The 22,968-nt window shown below is 36.7% G+C and overlaps 1 protein-coding gene across 11 annotated transcripts in view; it reads right to left on the minus strand.

Moving 5' to 3' along the window:
- Positions 1-22,968, minus strand: part of Lrrc7 (leucine rich repeat containing 7) — a 479,632-nt gene that overhangs the window by 222,639 nt on the left and 234,025 nt on the right. For all 11 annotated transcript variants that reach the window (XM_028890385.2, XM_028890382.2, XM_028890380.1 and 8 more), the window contains 2 exons: positions 13,725-13,803; positions 2,233-2,322 (listed from right to left, as the gene is read on the minus strand). In XM_028890385.2, the coding sequence (XP_028746218.1) occupies positions 2,233-2,322; positions 13,725-13,803 (169 nt within the window). The remainder of the gene's footprint in view (positions 1-2,232; positions 2,323-13,724; positions 13,804-22,968) is intronic.

The raw sequence follows: 22,968 nt of genomic DNA on the forward strand, positions 1-22,968 counted from the left end.
GAATACTTTAAATGATGTCATGCATATAACACACAATTCCTCACACCAGAAGTTGTGGTCACTGTTTGCTCTTTCTGATCTTACTAAAGGCACAATGGGAGCACTTCTGAGTGTTATGTTTATTGACACTTTACCATTTCTGAAAGGGTTTGTACTTGGGGACCCAAGGAACTTCTGTCTGTGAGTGTTGAGCGGAGGACACTGCTTTCACCTTTTTGCTGCTTGGGTTACCACTGTGTTCCAGAAGGGAACCTCACACATGATGACATGAGAGTTGCTGTCAGAAACACACTGTTATACACAACTAGACTGAATCTTGTGTTTGTTTCCTACAAAGCTACTGTAAAACAAATACTAATTGGATTTTCCAAAATCTTAATTTTTAAGGAAAAAAATCTCACTAATTAAACAACTTCACCTGTCATCTATCTTTAATACACTTTTAGGTATTTATCTAAGCCTCTTTCCTTTTCCTCCTCTCAAGTTCTCAATTTAATTTTTAATTTTATTCAATTCTTTACATGCTTCAGTGAGCAAACGCTTCACTAGTGAGAGCTCCTTAGCTATCTGAATGCTCACACCCCAGTGGCTGTGCTAGTATGATGATGGGGATGTATTCAGTCTTTAAAGGTAAAAAGCTTTGTCAAACCACCTATCTGGAGATGGAAAAACTGCTTAGATTATGAATTATTTATTATAAGTAAACATTATGTTATTAAACATAGCAAATTTTGACAACTTAGAAAAAAAACCTAAATTCTAATTCAAAGTAGCTTTTGTATTGGTATTATGTGTCCTCTAGGTCTAAACCTCATACTCATTTTAGGACTACTTAAAGAAAAATGACAAAAACAAGAAAATCCAAACAAAATGTGTCTTAGGGAATCATAAATATTTTTTGACTTGTTCATTTTAAAGTTCATTGTACTGTACTTGATACCCAAAGGATAATTTTAGTTTATGAGGGTAGATGGGGAAACACTCCACAACTTAAAAAATTTCCTTTGTGTGTATGGTTTAGATGTGATATCTTCATCCATGGAAGTGAAGGAGTCATGTTCCTGCTTTTACAGTGTGAAAGGGAGATCACTCACTCTGTCAGGTGACTTCATCACCCCACTTAGTGTCCTACTCATCCCTGTCAAGAGGCAGGTGCTGAATTACACCCACTTAGCCATTTTCACAGTTTCAAAATGATCAACCAAAGCTGACAATGATGCTAGAATGTCTTTGGTGTTTGTGAAACATATGTTATAAAAGCAAATACTTTTGGAAGATACTGAAATAAATATGGATGAAAATCAAAGTCATACAGAATTTTATTCTTTTATCTCATGCATTTATATTGGAAAAATAGTTTATACATTTTCTATGACCCCTTCCTAACCTTATCTAGGGTTAGAAAATGCTTTCTAAGACTATCAATTTCTGCACAACACTGCCACATAGGAGCACCACAGTAGAGCTAGCTAAAACTCCTATGTGATTTCATAGTTTTCATTTTGAAAATAATGGAAAAATATACTTGTCTACAAAGCCCAATGATGGCATGAGACATTTCCAGTAATAAATTTAAAAGGTCATAACTATTTTTGAAGTTCTTTAAGTATATATTATTACCCTCAATTATATAAGTTGGTTTCAGAAGCTAGGACAAGTAAAATCTTTGGTTTAATTTTTATTGTATCAAATATTTATGGAGATAAACATTTCTCCTGTATTCACTATCTATTTCCATTTTATTATAAGCTGCCTGTGCAGTTACCCACATACTTGCCAGTATCATGGTTTTCATGCTCATTTGTAAGGACTCTTTATATATTAAGGATGTTATTTGCTTTTTTATATAATGAAATATTTTCTACTTTATGTTTTTTGATTTATTCCATCTGAAAAGCATTTAGATGAGAAGCAAAGTCTGTCTACATATTTATAATGCTGTACTTTGCTTCCCGCCTATAAAGAAATTTTGTCCAAGAGCCACGAACAGCCTCCTCCTGCATTTGTTCATATTATCTGGACTTTCTTTTTTATGTTTAACTTTAATTCACCTAATTTTTTATGATACGTGAAGACATAACTTTATGTTGATTATTATAGAAAATTTAATTAACATCTATTGTGTACTAACGAGACCCAACTTTAACCAGCACTGCCGCGCACATCCTGGTACTGGTGAAACACTTAGCAGAGGCGAAATGAGACAACACAGGTTATATCTCTTATGCTTACCTTCCAAAATTAGCTGGAAGAAATTCAAGGAAGGCATCATTCAGGTAGAGCTGGGTCAGGTTAAGAAGCTGTGTGAAGCCATCGGGTAGTCTAAAAGGGAGTTAAAGTTTTAGTCACTGCATCAATGTTGCTATAGAAACAGCAAAAACATCTTAGAGAAGGAAAAAGAGAAATGAAATATGTCTTTAAACTCTCCTTTGGTGTGAGTAATGGAAGAATTTATTGGACATACAATTACAGCTGGAAGTTTTACAAATTTTGTCTGTTGTTAAAATAAATGATCCCTTCTCCCCCCCATGCTGCTCTCTGAGCTGACACTGATGTCATTGAGAGCTAGAATCTCATACTGTTGGCTGCACCTTCTGCACTAGCCAAGACATTCATATGTAAATCTCAAGCCCAATGACCATGTGACTTTGAGATGAACAGACCTTTCCTGCTACAACAGTCACATCAAGACAGGCGAGGACTTCTCGATGGCATCAGTCATTAACATTTCCCTACAGTTTATCACCATGATGGGGAAGTCTGCTCTATGTAAAAAATGTGCTCAACTGACTCCAGCTCCAATAGTTTCTCCAATGCCAGCTTAATATGCATATATAGAAGAAAAGTTGGTTTAAGTCCTGTTAATTAAAGATGACCAAGATATTCGGAAGATATTTGAATAGAATCATAATGGCTGTAAGTGACATTGAAAAGCAAGAACAACCTTGGTAGAGTTTTAGAAGTTAAATGAAATAATCATTTGAAACATTAAATCTTTCCCCTTTTTGTTTAATCGAAATATTCTCCAGCAGACTTTTCCTTGGAACAATATTGGATTTTCCTATAACTTTATTTCTATTTTAACACTTTACTATCTTTATCTATGGTCTAATCTGGGCTTCATTTTCCTATAAAATATTTCTAAGTTGGCTTCTCCTCACTTTGTCATCTCCCCTGTGGTGACTGCTCCAGGGTTTCTGGCTGCAGTCATCAGATTTCCTCTGCCCTTCACTCTGAGTCCCAAGCTGCCCACCAACTGCTGTCATCACTGACAGACCTTCCCTTAGCTTCTATTGCAGCCTCCTCACTCCACTTCTGGAATATTACATGGGTGTTCCCCCTCATCATCTCTCCCCTTCTGCTCAAACTTTCTTATGGTTTTTCTATGTAAAACAACAAGTGTTCATAGACAAAGAATGAAGAAACAGAGCTAGTACTGTGGATGCCACCCATGCCTTTCCCTGACCACATCTTCTAGTTTGTCTCTCTACCGGTAACCCTGGCTATCCTGGAACTCTCTTTGTAGACCAGGCTAGCCTTGAACTCAGAGATCCACCTGCCTCTGCCCCCCAAGTGCCAAGGCATGTGGCAATTTCTGGCCTATCTTACAAATTCTTAGATGTTCATTGCTCTATTTTTTTTTTAAAGACTTTTACTGTGTAGCTATTTAGCTCTCTAAAAAAGAAACCTGTTTGTTGTGGTTGCATGTTATATACATCAAATCACACTGTTTATATTTTTTCTGAGACTTTTTGAAAAAATCAGCTTTACACTCTTCTTTTCAGATTTATTCACTTGGACGGTAAATGTCTGTCTGTCTTAGAAAATCCTATCATTATAAAGACAGAGCACAGCTTGTTTAGCATTTTCCTGTAAATGAAGGATAGTTATTTCCAGATTTTACCTTTGCGGTCACAAATGTTGCTTCTGTGAAGTCATTTGAACACACATCCCAATGCTCCTTTACTAGAGGTTGCATAAATGCTGTTCCCGAAAGCAATATTATTGAGTTGTAGGGAATGCAAGTTCGATTTTACTAGGGATAGCCAAATTTTATTCATAGCTCCATCCTTTTATAACTCAAAGCATCTGTATAGGAGCTTCCTTTTTTGTGTCCCTCTTTTCTTTATTTCATGTGTGTGGGTGTTTTGCCGACATATGCCATGTACACCATGTGAATACAGTGCCTGAAGAGACCAGAAGGGGGCGTCTGGTCCCCGAAAATCAGAGTGAAAGATTAGGTGTCAATAACAGAATCCAGGTCCTCTGCAAGAACAGCCTATGGTCTTAATGCCAAGCCATTTCTCCTGCCCCTTTGTTCTTCTTGACACTTGGTTTCATTAGGTTTTTGTTGTTGCTGCTGCTGTTTTTTTTTAAATCACTTTTGTAAACTTGGTAATGTAATAATTTACTTCTTATTAATACCATGATTGATAATTTAAATGATCAATGACAGTCAAATTTTAATTTTCATCTTCTGTGGAAAACATATTTATTCATTTTGGTTGTTTTACTGCATCTCTGCCCTGACTGCCAGCCTGTGGCTTTCTGTATATTGAGCCTAACAATGACCCCTGCAAGATGGCGTCTTCAGTGAGGGCCTCGGAACACTCTAGGGGCAGTTCTCAGTCACTGTGGAGCAGGCGTGAGCCTCCTCTCTCATCTGCTTTGTCTACAACTCTGGAGAGTTTTATGCCCTTGAAGCATCCCCCTGAGACTGAGTCCAGTGGAGATCTTGAATGCTTGGTAACACATTTCCTGGGACTGTTGCCAGCACATTCTGCCTACATCCACTCTAAACAGCTGCTTTTTGTCAACCCAAACGAAACACAGAATTCCCTTCTTGGAAATAATTTTCTTTTATTTTTTTTATTAGCACACTGATTATGCAGATGGGCAGGCTTCACAGTGACATCTCCTTACATGTAAGTGTCAGCTACAGATTGTGTCTGCTCCCCCTGCTCCTGTCTCTATCTCTTCTTAGTCCCTAACAGTTTCTCTTCTACCTTCAAGTCTTCTGGTTTTTCTTTTTATTCATAGTAAAAACTTTTTACCAGACAATTCCAATTTATTATTTTATTACTTTTAAAAGTTAAAAACCATTATTATTATTATTATTATTATTATTATTTATTGTGGGGAGCATGCATGCTATGGTGTGTATGGCTATCAGAGAACAACTTTGTTTTTTTCCTTCTGTTTTTAAGTGGGTTCTGGGCATTGGGTTCAAGATACCAGATTTGTGAGTCAAATGCTTTACCCACTGAGCCAGCTCTCTGGCCCTATTTTTTTTTTTTTTTTTTGAGGCAAACAGTATCTGGCTATACATCCCAGACTGGCCTTGAATTACTATATATATAAAGCTCAGACTGGTTTCAAAGTGAAATCAGTCCTCTTGCCTCAGTCTTACCAGTACAGGGGGCTACTGGCATGTTACAAGCAGACCTGACTACAGCTTTATACACAATAGTTTGATATGGACTTGTAGTGATTCTTCACAAATTCTCAGAACACTGATTTTACACTTATTATTTCATTCTGCAATTATCTTGCTCCAGCTTGAATTTAGAGTGGGTCTGTTTTTGGATATAGCTTCCAGGAGGGTATTTTCATAAGTTTATTCTTTAGGGAAAAGGGATTCATGAAAACAAAAAAGGAGGAGAGGAGATGATGGGGGCTTTAGAGTGTAGAGACGAGTAGAGACCCCAGGCAGAGGCTGAATTCAAAGTGAATTCATGGGACAGTGTTAGGAGTCAACATCTGAGAATATGTGTAGGAGACTGCACCTAGAGAGTTTTGAATTCTCACCTTAAAGGTGTGGCCTTGATCCTACAGAAAGCAACTTCAATGAATGGCTACTGTTCTTCATGTCTCCCTTTCCATGAGCTGGAGCCTGCATGCGTCCTACATGGAAGTTTTCTGGCAGTGGCATGGAGGTTACACAGATTTCTAATGAGACCTGGTCACTGCCCTTCTTTGATACCACAAAAAGGAATTGGTTATAACTTTAGAGAAAGGAAGAGCCATAAACACATGTAAATATGAAGGAAAGAAAAACCAGACCCTGTCAATTTATCTCTACAGTCACTTCTAGATGAGAGTGGAGGCACACTCCTGTAATACTCTTGTGTGTGGTGAGACAGGAGGATTGTGAATTCAAATTTATCTTGTGCTATCTAACAAGGTTCTGTCTCAGTAAACCAAAGGGAAAAAGCCATTGCTAACAAAAAAGACTGAAAACATGAACTTTCTAGCTATGGAAAAGTTTGTAGTATGGGCCTTCCTCATTCTTCTGTCTGTAGGTGGCAATAAACAGAATCTTATTTTTCACTCTGATCAACAATTTGCTTCCTATTAATGCTTCTATGGCACTGTTTGCACAACTTGGAAAGTCATAATGATAGAGAATTTCCATTAGGTTTAAAAATTGACCATGTGAATCTGATTTAAAATAAAAATTTGGACTTACAAATATAAATTGTGTGAAAAAAGTATACAAAGTAACATTATTTTAAGCCTAGTTATACACATATGTGCTGACATTTTACATGAGTCTTTCTCCTTAAAAACATGGGTGTTGGGGGTGTTGGTTTGGTGTGGTGCATTTATCAGGGCTGTAATTTTTTTTATCCCAAGTCACTTCAATAATAATTCACTGACTAATCACTCTACATGAAATTGAAAATTAATCTCTTCTTGTTTTCTGCATAAAGTTCTCACATATCCAGCAGTAAGCTTCTAGCAATTGCTTGTAGTAGCACTGAAAATTTTCTGTTGTTAGCAAGGATAAATCACATAGTACTTCAGGGTAAGAAGTCTCCTAAACTGCCTCATACTGTACTGTGAAAATATAAACAGTAAGGTGGGTTAGGTATTATGTTTGTGATATATGTAGTCAGTAAATTTACTCAAGACAACTTTTGGCTTTTATTAACTTTATGGCACAACTGTAGTTTCTAAGGGACTAATCTCACTGATGAATCCTACTGTTTTCATCTCAGAAAACTATTCAGTGGAAGCCAATATACACAGCAAGGAACATTTGATAGTAAAATGACTTTATGCTCTTTAAATAATTGATGGTTTTCCACAGTTGGTTGATTTGTTAAAGTAAAAGTGTTGAATATTAAACAATTCTGCTACATGAACATTTTCTTTTTTAACTTCTTGAATTAAAATGTATGTGTTCTATCCACAATCGAGGACAGACAACAGAGAACACAGACACTCATACATGCAGAGACACTCAGACATACAGTACTGGGGTGCTGGAACTAGAGCCCAAAGTCTTGGGTTTGAACTGCAGTTCTGCTAATAGCTGTGTGATCTTTGAAAATAACTTCATTTATCAGACTCAGTTTCCTCACTTGTGTAATCCTAGCACCGGTTACTTAGCTGTGTTCCCCAACCAAACTCTCTCTTGTTCTGTGGTGAGGACCAGAAACAACCGCATTTTTCTTGTTAGTCTTTTTATTACTTCCATATTGACTAGAATGCTGTCTTAAATATTTTTATAACTGCTTATTTTCATCATTGGAGCAAGAATTTTAAGATTGACTACAGACAACTTTGCTTCAGCCTTCTTTTTTCTTATTGTGTTTTATTTAGAACCTAAGTAAAATGTATTTTAGACACCAGACCTGAATAGACTGGTTAAGCCCCATTGAAGTAAGTTTTATATTTTGTAATTAAAGAGTTAATGTAAAAACTTCTTCTGTAATTGGGAAAACATTTTATGTATAAATACTTTTATATATAAATGAAATTAACGTAAGATATACAGAACATTTAGAAAAGTAATAGAAAAGTGAATTGCAACCCCACCTCCTTTACATAGCCCTGATTTGCATTTCATCTGTTTTTTAAAAAATATTTTATTTTTTAACAATAAGAAAATTTGTTTTAACTGCATTTTTATTTCTCCTTTTATTTTACAATTATTTTTCTGCTTTGTTGTATAAATAGTGGCTAAATAATTTATAGATCATCTTCAGACACTCCTTTGAGTGAAAGAGGGGTTTGTGTTAATTGTGCCCTGGGATGAACACCATGATAAGTAGAGATCATGCTGTGTAGCCTTTATACCCACAGGATGTTGCACAGTAACATATTACTGGCTTCCATGTCATTGAATTCTGAATATTTATTTTTAGTTTATTTCTATCTTATTTGTATGTTATGTGTGTGTACATGCCCATGAGTGCACATGCAGAGGCCAGAGGAAGACATTAGGTATCTTTCTTTATTACTTTCCATTCTATTCTCTTGGGGTATGGTCTTTTTCTAAACCAGAAGCTCTCCATTTTGCCAGTCTAGTCTGTCAGAGAGCTCTTAGGATCTGCCTATGTTTGTTCTTCAAAGTTGGTGTTATAGACACATGGTGGCACTCCAGCTTCTGTGTGGGAGCTGGGGATTTGAACCAGGTCCTCATGTTTACTGGCCCATCTCCCCAGCCATATTCTGAATGTTCTTAAGAGTTGAAAATATATCTTTGATTCACAGTAACGACGTTTCATAGTGAAAAGAACCAGGGAGTTAAACACTAGTTTCAGTTATTTATTATGGTAAAAGGCAGCAACAGTAACTGCATACTTAGCGAGGTTGTGGTGGACACTGAAATGAAGTTATGTAGCTAGAGACCAGAGAGACAGGAGGTTCTTCATAAATGCTGGGCTCTGTTTTCTTACGGAGTAGTTATTTTCAGGTTTATTTTGATTATGTTCACTAACGGCTGAGAGGAAAGCAAAGTAGTGATTCCAAACGCCAGCGTTTTCATCACTTAATATTTCATAAAAATTTTTAGGAAAAAATTAATGCAGAAAAATCAATAAAAGCAAGTCTATCTTTTGAAAAGACCAATTAAACTTAAAAATTGCTCGTCAGAGTGATCAAGCCAAACAATATGACTCAAAGCCAATGATGAAAGAGAGAATAACACCAGACCTACAGAAAGAGAAACAGTGAAGGACCAAGAAAAACTTAGTGAAAACAGCAAGGCATGACTTGTACAAAGTGCACAGATTCCTGAAAAACTGTTGCTGCTAACATCCCTGAAGGAGATTAGCTATTAAGGGAAGGCTAACAGTCATAGTGGGAACTCCAGAACTAATAGCTGCACTAGAGAAGTCTACCAATGTCTACTGAAGGGATAGAACTATATCTATGCAAATTACTATAGCAGATTGAAGAGAACATTTCCCAACTCACTTCATGAAATCAGTTTTACCTTGATATCAAACTGGACAAAGAAATTAGCAGAAATGTCTGATGGGTATATCTCATAAAATCAACAGACCAAGCATTAATAGACATTAATAAACCAGAGCAATGGCACATAATAATTCACAATACTCATGACTAAATAGTTTGTCCTTTGGCAAGCATGATTGACAGGAAACATTGAACAATATCAGTCACCATGAACCCAAGTAATCACAGATTTTACAAATCAGCTTTGACTAAACTCAACAGCAATGAAAATAAGCACTCTGCAAAACAGATACCAAAGGGATGACAACTCAAGTGTGTGGTGGCCCTGTTGTCTCCTGCATTGACAGGACTGGGGATTTCTTTTTTTTTTTTTTTTTGGTTTTCTGAGACAGGGTTTCTCTGTGTAGCTTTGCGCCTTTCCTGAGACTCACTTGGTAGCCAAGGCTGGCCTCGAACTCACAGAGATCCGCCTGGCTCTGCCTCCCGAGTGCTGGGATTAAAGGCATGTGCCACCACCGCCCGGCAGGACTGGGGATTTCTTATCAGCTAACAGAACATGGCTGTACAATAGGGTGCCATGTTCATAATCATCTTCTTGACTCATCCTCACTTGGTGTTGACTTTGAGGAAGCCAGATGCTAGGTAGCAAGTGGATCTGGAAATAATTATCCAGTAGGGAGATGTTCCCTTTAGAAGTCCAGAGTGTCTTTAGAGGTGGCCAGCAGAAATCTGGGATCTCTGCTTACTATGTGAGGAGGGAATTCTCCAACAGTCCAACTGAGCTCTGGAATGGATTCTTGCCCACCTACGTCCCCTGAAAATAGTGTTCAACTCTTTCCTTGGCTCCTGGAGGTGAGAGTGTGAACCAGCAGCTGAGACTGGCCATGCACAAATTCCTGAACCAGAAACTCTGAGAAATGACTGTACACAATGAACAAGCTGCTGAGTTTATGGCCATTTATTACACAGAAGGAAACTAACATAGATTTTGGTACTTGGAATAAAATCTCTGCTATAACAGCCTCCACAAAATGTGGAGCGGCTTTGGAACACAGAACAGACTGTTAAAATCCAGAAGCAGAAAAACAAACAAACAAACAAACAAACAAGCAAACAGACACAAGTACAGGCCAGGACAGACAGAGGCTGCATTTTCCTGTATGACTCTCACTTGGAAGACCTGTCAGTGAGGGTGTCAATGGAAGTGAAGATGGTTATGGGACATTTCCTTAACCTGACAGAGGGTATATGTGAGAAAATAAGAAGTAACATCAGATAATGAAAAACCGACAGTGCTGTCTGTTTTTACTTCTTTATTCAACGTGAGAAGCAGTCCTACGAGACAAATAAGGCAAGAAAAGTCAATATTCAGCAAGTAGATAAAAATGACGAAAATGGACAAATTCACAGACAACATGATTGCTTACACAGAACCCCTCCCCAAGTGTTCAGAAACAGTTCAGTGGAATTAAGAGACAAAGTTTAGCTAGTTTTACAGGTTATAACATAAATATATAAAAATCTATTGTATTTATATATATGGCAAAAACAAATGGAATAATAAAAAATATCCATAGTAGCATAAAAAATAAACTCATGGGAATAAATATGTATTATTTACATGTAAAACTCTACAGAAATGGATAAAAGAAAACAAAAGATATGAAAAAGATTTAGAGATATTTTTAGAGTTTAGCTTCTCAATATTTCTGAGATATTAATTCTAGCCAAATTGACCTGCTTATTCAATGCAATCTCTGTCAAAATCATGGAAGACATTTATATCTTTGAAGAAACTGGGAAGTTGATTGTGAAATTTATAAAGCAAAAGACATTGGCTAATTTGTGTGATCATGATAAAGGAGAAAGTTAATGAGGACTCATATTACCCGGCTTCATGGTTTACAGTGCAGCTGTAGTAATTGAGAGAGTATTAATGATGTAAAGATAGGCATATAGGTTGGTGTAACATAACAGAAAGCACAAATGGATGCAAATACATATAACCAGTTAATTTTCATTGGAGGCACCGGCAGCCCTATTCAGGGTGGGCACCATTCCTAATAACAGATTGGGAGCAGTTGGATACTCAGACATCAGAGAAAAGCCCATTGACCATTAAGCCCTGCTGATATGCAGTGGCCAGCTCTTGTACAAACCATAAGCCAACGGGAAACCTTGAGCTACAAAAGATCCAGAGCAAAGCTTCAGAGAAATGAGCAGGACTCTGAGTTTTGAAAAATTTTCTTAGGCAGGAAGCTAGAATGCATGCTATTAAACAGGACTTCATACAAACATAAAAGCCTCTCTATGAAGGGTGCTATTTAGAGAGTGAAGGAACAAACCACAGAACTGGGACTCATACTTCACTTGGAATCTGAAAATAACTTATAATTCTGCATTAACAAGGCAAAGTCCAGAAAAAATTTGAATCACTGCCAAAGAAACAATATATTTAATTAATACACAGAGAAATATGCTGAGTGGACACTATAAATATAAATTAAAACCACAAGGAGATAGCACATGTATTAGACTGACTGAAATTGCAGAAATGAGAACTTATAACAGTGGATGATGGTGAAAAAACACCCACCATCTGCAAAAATTTGTTTGTTTCTTCTAAGCTCAAGTATCTGAGTTCTTCACTCTCCATTGAACTATCCCAGGCATTTAACCAACATAAATGACATGTGAGCATGAATTTCTCAAATATCTACATACAGTTTCTACCATATAAATAAATAAATAATCTTAGCTTTCATTGCAAGTCCTGTGATTTCTCTGCAATGGGATGCTCCTGCCAATAAATGGACTGATGTGTAGACAAAGTGACAGCCAGTAAGATAAATAAAAACAATCTGACACAGACACAAACCTTTCACAAGGCATTCTGGAAAAGACAGCTGTGCTAGGGAAGTTCTGGGGATGTTGAAATGATTTATATTGATTTCAGTTAGTGACTAACCACCTCTTAAGATCTACTCAGTTGCTCACCTAAAATGAGGGGATTTTACTCAAATAACTTAAAAAAAGTCTGACTTTGAAAATGGACACACCACTTAAAATTTACTTTTCTATTGACTGTGTTTTTATACACTCCCAAACTAGTTAATGTATTGAATGTTTGTGATAAAATAGGTAATTTAAAATGTTTTACAATGTTATGTATATGAAATGAGTTTGGAAGTAGCTAAGATAAAACTAGTTTTTAAATTCTTAGTGATGTAATTTTTAATCTGGCTTCTACCCTAAAAGACTTGCTTTGATTACTGAATAATACAATGTATTAGAATATAGGAACTAAAGAAAACAAATAAATAGCAAACAACATACAAAACAGATCAGCTCTTCATCTACCCCAGGCTGTGTGGCAGTTTTGGTGTGAGAGGCTAGTGGCTCCATTATGTTGAGATGCTGAGAAAAACTATTTGGTGTAGAGTTGAGAAAAGATTTTCCAGGCCTGAATTTGTATTCCCTTCCATATTCTAATTTGAGGTAGAAACTCTGGTTTTGAAACACATCACATTGTTTGATATATTGAGTTTTCTACTAGGGACCTCATACTGTTTTTCAAGTCAGTCTATTGTGTCCGCTGGTGTAAAACTCTGACAGCCTCTTTGTGTCTTTTGAAAATATTGCCTCCACTAAGCACTATTGCCTCCTCTACTCATGTGGACAAAGACCTGGAGGACTTCACTGTTAGCTTCATGTAATTAAGATGCCGCTGCTCTCTGAACACCGCCATTTGCGTTCCAGGACCAGTCTGCTCCAGCCTTTCCAGGCACTACTAAGATGTCAGTAGCCTTTCCAGATTTTATGTCTATTTCCATTTTACCTGAATGTTGAGGTTCAGGACTTATCAAACCCACCTGTTTATCTTTCCACAAACCTCTCACTCTAGGACAAATTTGAGTCAGCAACATAGTCACATATTGAGTTTCTTTTTCCCATGACATTTCTTAACTAATAGATCTTGAACCACAAACACTTTTTTTCTTCTCTAGCATCTTTATCATTCATATCTCTCCATCTACTATACCTTTAGGCTTTTCCCTTCACTCTTGCTGCTATTTCTGGGATCCAAGCACTTCTTTGGAGCCAGACCCAATTTCGTTGATGGGGACACTCAACTATTAAAGCATTTGTTGGCACCTTTAAACTTTTCCCCTGTTTTGGATTTCCATCAGGTCCTTGATGCTGATTTCTCACCATGACTGTAACTAATATCTGTTTTCTTGATTTTGAATCTTATCCATGAAATACTGCTGAGAACTACAGAAAACCAATGCCATGGTATCTCAAAGTAATCCTATACTGTGCCAGTTGGGTTTCCTTCATAGTCACCATGCTTTTAATCATCTTAATGAAACTTTGAGCTCTTGGTAGCTTTCCTGTTAACTAAGACAATTGATTTTACATTGAACACTATTATCACAAAAGTTCTATTTAAGTACTATAAGCCAATGTAAGTACAAATAGAATATAAGTAAAATTTAATAACTTATACTCACTTAGAAATGGGATTGACACTGGCTTCAATAATGGTTAAACACTTACAGCACTTTATGTTTTCTGGAAATTCTTGTACACCTAAAAAGTCAGAAAAAATGACATGAGTTCATGAAGATATCCAAGCAAGACTTTCATAGCTCTGATTCCTATAGTGAGAATAAACTATTAAAAGCACAAGTTTGGATCCCTGTAGGGCAAACATTCAAGCAGAGATGATAAGTGAATATGATTAAGCCACCCGAAAAGACAGGTATACACACAATTTTCTTAATTAAAAATGAATGTTAAATAATACTTTAGAATAGTAATAGCTAGAAACTGCATGTAAAATCAAGAGCAACTATATTTGGCTCTTTACCAACTCTCAGGAGTGAAAATAAAAGTAGCCTGGTGACACAGTTTGTTGCAAAGGTTTTGACTGTAAAAACAGCATCACATATTCACACTCCCACCACTGCTTTTCAGCTGAGATCATGTAACTGTATGTGCTCCCTTGTAAGAACACCCTAAGCTCACTTCTGGGAATCTCTGGACATTCAATCTTGTTATGTGTAGGCTAGATTTGGAGTCAGGCTGAACTGGCCTTCGCAATGAGAGCTTTCACTGGTCACTAATTACATGGGGCATCAAATTTTATAGGCAAAATGGTATGTTTGCTTTTAGAAATGGGCAGTTTTCTCCATTCACAAACAGCAAATGACATTAGTCAATATTTATACTCCAATTGAGGACACTATGTTGGTACTTCTCCAATGTATTCATTTCAGTAAATGTACCACAAAATCTAACTTGATTGTATTCACAAAATTATTGAAAAAAGGCAAACAGCATTTCTACATTCTGAACTCAAGGCATCTTATAAACAAAACTATAACAACATCACAGAATTAATCAAAACTGTATCAACAAATTATTAATTACTTGAAGAAGATAGATATAATAGGTTACTTAGCTGCTACATCTGATTAATTCTGTTCTTCAAACTCCCTGCTTTTAAAATATGAAGCTTGAACACTTTTAATGTTCCTGCTTTGGGCTGGGATTATAGCTCTGTTAGCAAAGTGTGTGTTGGAGTTCAGGGAGTCCTGGGCTTGATTCCCAGTACCACATACACAAGGTGTAGTGATGCATGCCTTCAAACCCAGCAAACTCAGGATATGGAGACAGGAAGGTCATCCTTGGCTACATAGTAGTTTAAAGCCAACTGGGGCTACATGAGCCCTATCTCAAAAGGAAAAAAAAATCTCCATTTGACCATCATGCTTGTTCATTCTTCTATCAGGAAACAATGTGTATAAGATAATAAAGGAATCTGAGATCAACCAATTTTCATTCCTACCTGGCATGAAGAGAAGAAACAGAAAATCATGGATAAAAGTCATGTTAGGAGGTTTAATTTTTGCTTTTACTTCAGTTTTCCTATCTGAGGCAGACAGGATAATCTAAATAAAAGCCACATCATCTATCCAGGTTCATATTTGTGTGAGTCACACACACACACACACACACACACACACACACACACACACACACACACACGCCTATTTGCACTGTTACACTCACCATTGAGCCAGAGATAAATACTGAGTATCTTCCTCAACCTTTTCCATCTTATTTTTTGAGATAGGGTCTGCCATTGAACCCAAAGCTCACTTATTTGGTAAGACCTCAGGTATCTTCTTATTTCCACTTCTTCAGTGCTGGGATCACAGCATGCCACCACACCTGACTTTTTAAGCTGATGCTGGGGAGCTGAGCTCAGAGTTTAATATTTGAATCATCTCCCTGCCCCTTTCAGAGGCTCTTAAGCTTGTAGTTAAAATAGCTTTCAGCTTTCTTTAATGTTAAAACGGCTTCTGAAGTCAATCTGTGTTTTTAAAACTGGCTTTAAATATATATCCAAAAATGAAAAGAAACATTTCTTTCTGAACAGAAGTTAAGTTTGGAACCCAAATGTAGGAAAAAGCCACATCATTATTAAACACTGAGCTTAACAACAATAGAGCATTGGTCCCTGAGCTTAAAAATAGACACCACCCAAAGGGAAATGTACCTTGTGAGATTTCTGTGACATGAAAGTTGTCTTTCCATCTCACTTTCCTGATGTTTGCTTTATTTGTTGTAACTTTTGCCTATCTTCATGATTTTCTTACCCAAACCCAGATCTAAATACTATTTATATAAGGAAAATTAATTTCTAGCATTTGCATGTGGATTTATTCAACTACTTTAAGCCCCTTACTTCTTAATGCCTATTATTGTAGCTTGTATTGCATCTGAAATTGAATGAGACTAGAAAAAATAAAACAACAGAAAAAAAACAGCACAGCAAAACAAAACACCATTGTGCATGGTTATGAGATAAAGACATTGCTATTTTTCTTTTAATATATTTTTAATTTAGGTTCCTGAAGAAGGGGAACATTCACCAATTTAACAGGTTTTCCTGAGTGCTTATTCTATGTTGGGAAGTGCTGAACTCTGAGGAGACAGATGGGGTAAAAGGAAATATGAGGGATTCTTTTTATTCATGGAGCTTATATTTTATCAGGTGAATGCATATAATAAATGTATATATGTAAACGTAAGTTGTAGTGGGTAGCCATTCCAGCTTGGATCTGGAAGTTCCAACCCCCATTGAGACTCTGGCAACTGTCACGCCTACGAGGCGGGGCGAGGGGACTAATTTCTCCAATAGTAAGTATATACTGTGTTTTAGCAAGGAGTAGGAAGACCATGATGTAGTCAGATACTGGGATCAATTAATGTTTAATCTACCTAGAAAAACAATGACAACTTTGCAAGTGCTTGTTAAATTGCCTCTAAATTATATTTTACATCAATAACTTGAAGCATGGAACTAAAATAGATTTCAGACATGGAAGGAAACACTTGATTTTGGTATGGAGGATGTAGATTTTAATTACCTAAATTAAGATGAAAAGGACAATTATCTCTTTCCAAACAACAAAAAAATTACAACAGGCTCTATAAATGCCAAATTTAAATGATTGAGTGCCCCTTCAAATTTGCATGAAACATTTCTTGCTTATAAATTTTTGCACAAATTAATATTCATAAGTATGGTTGATATATACTGAATGCTTTTGTTCTCTGAACTGTATAAATACATCAAATAGTTTACTCTGTGGTATAAGTGCTAAATGCTAGGAAAAAACCTACAATGCTGTATCTTATATAATAAAACAACAGAAACATAGCTAATAAAACTTTCACCTATATTTTGATTATTACTAATCTTTGAAATTATTGTTTTTTATTTTGAAAACAGGCAGGTTACTTGCATGTTGAGCAAGTTGAATTAGACTCTGAAGATTAAAAGATAAAATGCACAGAGAAGGATGCTACACACACTTTACTTCATTCTCAAGAATTTTAAAAATATGACTAACAAAGCCAGTAAGACTCAATGGCTGGACAGGATTTGAAATCAGAATATCTCAAATACTGTCATGTTTGCCTATTCTGAAAAACACTCATGAAATCTAGGATTTTATAATTTCTAGCTATATATATATATTGAGCAATGCAATACTTAAGATAGGGCAATATGCATGAAATCTGATGCAAACCTACTTTATTCAGTGTGTCAGCAAGAAGAAATTAGAACTATTGTCTCTTTAGAGCGGAGGTGACAGGACTACAGAGTGTCTCCAGCACTCTTCCCACTAACCAGTCCTGCATGGTGTAGACAAAACTCTTTATTCTTGTAAAAACAGTCAGTTCTGCAACATGGATGAGCTCATGTGAGCACAGCAAACTTAAATTGACCAATTAGTGTTGTTTAAAGAAGATAATTAGATAGGAACTATTTTGCAATAATTACGACTGTAACAAATTTAAAATTTTGACATATAAGAAGGTACATGTTAATTTTACTTTATGTCTTAGTCTCTACAGAAGGTTGCTAAGGATATGTGGCATATAGTGCAACAGTCTATAGGGTAAGTAAGGACTGGCAAGGAGAAGTTCAAGGACAGTTTACAGCATTCTGCAAGGTCAAAGTGAAAGTATAACTGCTGAGTTAGTGAATGGGGGAAGCATTTGGGGGATGCATTGTGTTCTACCCCCAGGGAGAAGAAAGAGAGACCCAGCAACCACATCATGGGAGATAAGAGTTACTTATGAGAGCCTGCCTGCCTCAGTAGCATTACATAGAAAACCAAATACTTGTGAAGTTATTAGTATTTGGATACAGCCACATAACTGAATTTTCCTCAGGGACATATCTTGAGAAAATTCCATAGTTTTTGTGACCTTGACCCATAGTGTATTCATAGAGGAATACTTGTGACTTAGTTCAAATGCAGTGATTGACACTGATTCTGTGTTCCCTTTCTTTACTTTAATAACAGAGATTTTGAGTGAGAATTTCATGAAATGGTCTCCTTAATATTATTTTGTATTTAATGTTTCAATTCTCCCTTCATTTTCACTAGGCTGCTTCACTGGGCCTTCCATCCACCTATATTTTGATAGAAGATGCTGCGGCTCTGAGGACAGTGTGAGGTTCAGCTCCTTTTCACAATGGATGAAGGGTACTGCATGGTAGTGAAGATGGAAAATGGCTCATACAAGCTCAATTTTATTCTCTTCAAATTGTCTGTAAGGATTTATGGACCATATAGAATTTATTAATCATGTATTTTGAAAAGGTCCTTCAGTGACACTGGGAACCCTGACCCTGCTGACAGGACTCTGAGAGGACTTCAGAGGGTGGGGGGATGGCACTCTTCTTCCTTGTATTAGTTGCACAAACTGTCTGAGTGTTGCTGGCATGTTTTAGGATTCATGTCTCTATGAAGACACCAGAGTTAAAAGGCCTGGTGCTGGGAGGTGACCAGGGGAGCAGATTTGTTTTGTTTTTCATTGTCATGAAGTTATTTAATGGAGCAAAAGACTTCGAGTTTATTTGAACCATCATGGGCAGAAGAAATTCTAAAGACAGGGAAAGTAGACCTAAGGTGTAAGAGATAGTGATTTTTAATAAGTTATTTAGTAATGGTGTTAAAGTAAGGAGTTTTATAGGGCAGGGTAGCCATGAGCACAGTTAGTGAGTGCATGATCACGTTACCATTTTCTCCCTAACCCATACAAAGCATCTCCAGGTAACTTCCCTGAGAATGTACAGCACAGACAACTGGAGTTTCTCTTTCTCTTCCAATATCCTCAAAGGTTTAAAGATTTTAAAAATCTGTTAACTTCTTCCTCCTGTGAGTCAGGAACAGAAAGATTTCCTTTCTTCCTGCAGATGGGGAGTGTGATTCGTCCCATGTTTCATGAGTGCTTTGGAAAGGGGGTGGAATAATTGGCACATCACTATCACACATAATAACCCCTCAACTATGTTTGCCTCTCATTATAACTAACAATAGTGATTTTGCCCACCATGGTGCTGCTCACATTAATTCATGTATAGAAATAAGTTCTAGAGGATGAGAACAAAACAATGACTTAATTGCTGGAGAATTAGGAAGCACTTTCAAATTAATTCATTTTCATTAAAGTCCTTATGGAATGGTGTCATCTTCTCTAAGATGCTATGACAAATCAACAATCAAACTTGAAATGAAATTACTGACTAAACCTGATCATTCATTATCTAACTTTACTGTATAAAACAGTTTACTCTACTATGGCCATGCATCAGCTACAAGCTGACTTAGACTATTTATCCAGATATCACAATATCATGAAATGCATTCATCTCCGATTCACATAGATTTTATTTCACTATTGAATTCAGATGTGAGGGTATCTTAGATGGGTTTCTGTTGCTGTGATGAAACACCATGACCAAAAGCAAATTAGGGAGGAAAGAGTTTATTTGGTTTATACTTCCATGTTGTAGTCCATCACTGAAGAAAGTCAGGACAGGAACTCAAACAGGGCAGGAACCTGGAGGCAGGAGCTGTTGCAGAGACCATGGAGGGGTGCTGCTTACTAGCTTGCTCAGCCTGTTTTCTTATAGAACACAGGTCCATCAGCCCAAGGATGGCACCACTCACAATGGTTGTGCCCTCTTCCATCAAGAACTAATTAAGGAAATGCCCTACATCTGGGTCATGTGGAGGTATTTTCTCAATGGAGGTTTCTCCTTTCAGGTAATGCTAACTTGTGTCAAACTGACATAAAACTAGCCAGCACAGAGGGTAACAGATGGAAGATCCATTGGTATGGACAGTGGCATGTTTCCCTTGGGTCACTGACTATAATTAGAGAACAATAATTGCTGAGAAAGGAAAGTGGGTTCACAAAAATCATGGGCATGTTTTTATTTATCTCTGGCTATACAAATGACTAAGTTTTACTATAATTATCCAAAACTTCTTTAGAAAGTCAAGGCTAATGAACTTATGTTTAAGAAAAAAGAATGATTTTTATTGACAATAAGAAGCTGGAACCCCATTTTCTAGTTTATTGCTTTCCAGTTAACTGGGTATTTTGTTTATACCATGTAGGTAAATATTCTATGTAGTGGGCTCTTTTAAAATTTATCTTTTAGCCGGGCGGTGGTGGCGCATGCCTTTAATCCCAGCACTTGGGAGGCAGAGCCAGGCGGATCTCTGTGAGTTCAAGGCCAGTCTGGGCTACCAAGTGAGTTCCAGGAAAGGCGCAAAGCTACACAGAGAAACCCTGTCTCGAAAAACCAAAAAAAAAAAAAAAAAAAAAAAAATTATCTTTTAACTGAAAGATGAGAACATAAAAACTTCACATCTGACAGGGAATTCTGTGATACTCTGATGCATGTGTGCACTGGGCAATGCTGAGACTAGTTTCCACCCGCCCATCTCCTCAACCATTTATCATTTCTTCTTGATTTTTGAAACATCTCATGCTTTATTATCCTCCATCACCTTCCTGTGCAGTAGAGTCTGGAACTGCTCATTCTATGTGATTGTTGCTAAAGTTCCCCTGGTAGCCATCTCTTCATCCTTTCAATGCCCCAAGTATGTAAAACTTACAAACATAATATATTAATTAAAGAGAATCAGACATCAGGGCCTGTAGTGTAATACTAGTGTGTCCCTAGAATGTGCATTTTCATTACAGCAAAATTTTGACTATTTACCATGACTTGGTTACAATGCGAAAGCCAGTGAATAGTAAGAAATTAGCATCATCAGACAATGTGGCTGGTCATACACTACCAAAAAATGATGTGACTGAGACAGTATCAAGTGCAATGGAACATTAAAAACAACCAAGTAAGCACTGACACACTGGAGGAGGGGGTGTAATAAAAGTAACTGCCATTGGAAGTAGAAGAGAGGAATTAATGAATTAGGAAATCAAACAAATAAAATAACAAATGAGACCAACAAGGCAAAGAAAGACTAGCTGAAAGACTTTAACAAAGTAGAAAAACTTTTCAAGGCTGATAAAAGTAAAGACAAGGTAAAATGATTAAATAAATTTTAGGAATGCAGAGGACAATGTGGCCATAGACAAGGTGGAAGAGCACAAAAATTGAAGTGAAGAAAGTTATGGAAAGGAAGAAAAATAAAATTAAAAATTGGATGATGGAGTGGGCTAGTTAGTAGTTGGATTGTAACTTGTGAAAGAATGATTCAAGAAGATGTGAAGATTTAAGAATTAGAAAGGATGAAACTGGCCCATATGCAAAAACTAACAAAAGGTGTGCAAACCTGATTGGAAAGATGGTTCAGAGGGTAAAGGAACTTGCTGCCAAGCCTGAGGACCTAAGTTCAATCCTGGGACCCACACATTGGAAGGACAGAACTGACAAGTACACACACAATCTCTCTCTCTCTCTCTCTCTCTCTCTCTCTCTCTCTCTCTCTCTCTCTCACACACACACACACACACACACACACACACACAATTAAGTAATTAAAATTGTGTCTAAACTTTTTTGAAGAAACATATTGAAAGCCACAAAGTAAGACATGATGATAGAAAGTAGGCTGTTGGCATTTACCACTTGAAGACGTCAGTTCTTTCTAAGTTCAAATTCAAATTCAAGTTTAAAACTTCAAATCAATTTTTAAAATTTTATTCAAGTTTAAAACTTCAATTTTTAAAATTTTAAAATTTCAGTTGTGCATCTCAACAAGCTTGACTTAAAGCTTGGGGTGAATACCAAGCATATCGAGACACCTAAAATGAAGAAAGGAAGTGAGGATAGGAATATTTAGATACTGAAACTCAATAAGACACTGTAATGGTGAGAACAGGTCTCAACTAGGTGGAACAGTTCAGCAAGTTGAAAGAGGCTGAGACTGTACACAGGCAGTGAGGGACAGGCTGCTGAGTGTCACTGGGGAAACTTTACACAGTCAGTGAGGGACAAGCTGCTGAGTGTCACTGGGGAGACAGTTCACCATCATGGAGAGGGGACAGGCTGCTGGATGTTCTTGGAATAATTCACCATCCATTCATATGAGAAAAGATGAATTTTGGCTATGTGTAGTCTCAAAAATAAGTTTCAAACTAAGTGAAGACCTATATGTGAAAAGAAAACCAATTGTTTAAGAAGTATCTGTGACATCAAAGTATGGAAGAGCATCTTCAACACAAAGTGATGACACACAACACAAAGGAGAAAAGGTTGAAGTTTACACATTAAACTTAACAATTTCTTTATGAAAAATGGCTTTTCAAACAATTTTGGAAGACATGCCACAGACTGGGAAATAATCTTTGCAGATCATACAAAGAAGAGGAAACTAGTGTTCAAAGAAATGAATCTCAAGTCATCAAGAACCTAAAAGACAACTCAAACTAAAAGTAGATCATAAAAGACAATTTGTAGAGAAAAAAGACAATTTGACCTCATCAATAAAAAGTACAAAATGTTTGCTATTAGGGAAATATTAAGTAAGAGCAATACAGTATGTCCATCTGATGAGCTGTCAATTAATAAATGAGAAGCAATAGAAAGCTTTTTTGCTGAGACAACTAAAGCAAGTTGTTCAACCTTCAAGAAGTAAGTTCAGAAGGGCAACATGAACAAACTTGAAGAATAGGGGTCTGGAGATATGACTCAGTGGCAAAGAGCCCTGGCTGTTCTTCTAGAGGACCTGGGTTCAATTCTCAGTACCCACATGGCCACTCATCACAACCATCAATAAGTCTAGGTTCAGGGGATCTGATGCTCTTTTCTGGTCTCTCTGGGTACTGCATGCACATGGCACACAGACATACATATAGACAAAACCCTCATACACAAAAATAATATAAAAATAATTAAGAATCCTT

This window comes from Peromyscus leucopus, chromosome 6 (assembly GCF_004664715.2).
Source record: "Peromyscus leucopus breed LL Stock chromosome 6, UCI_PerLeu_2.1, whole genome shotgun sequence".
NCBI classification, from domain to species: domain Eukaryota; kingdom Metazoa; phylum Chordata; class Mammalia; order Rodentia; family Cricetidae; genus Peromyscus; species Peromyscus leucopus.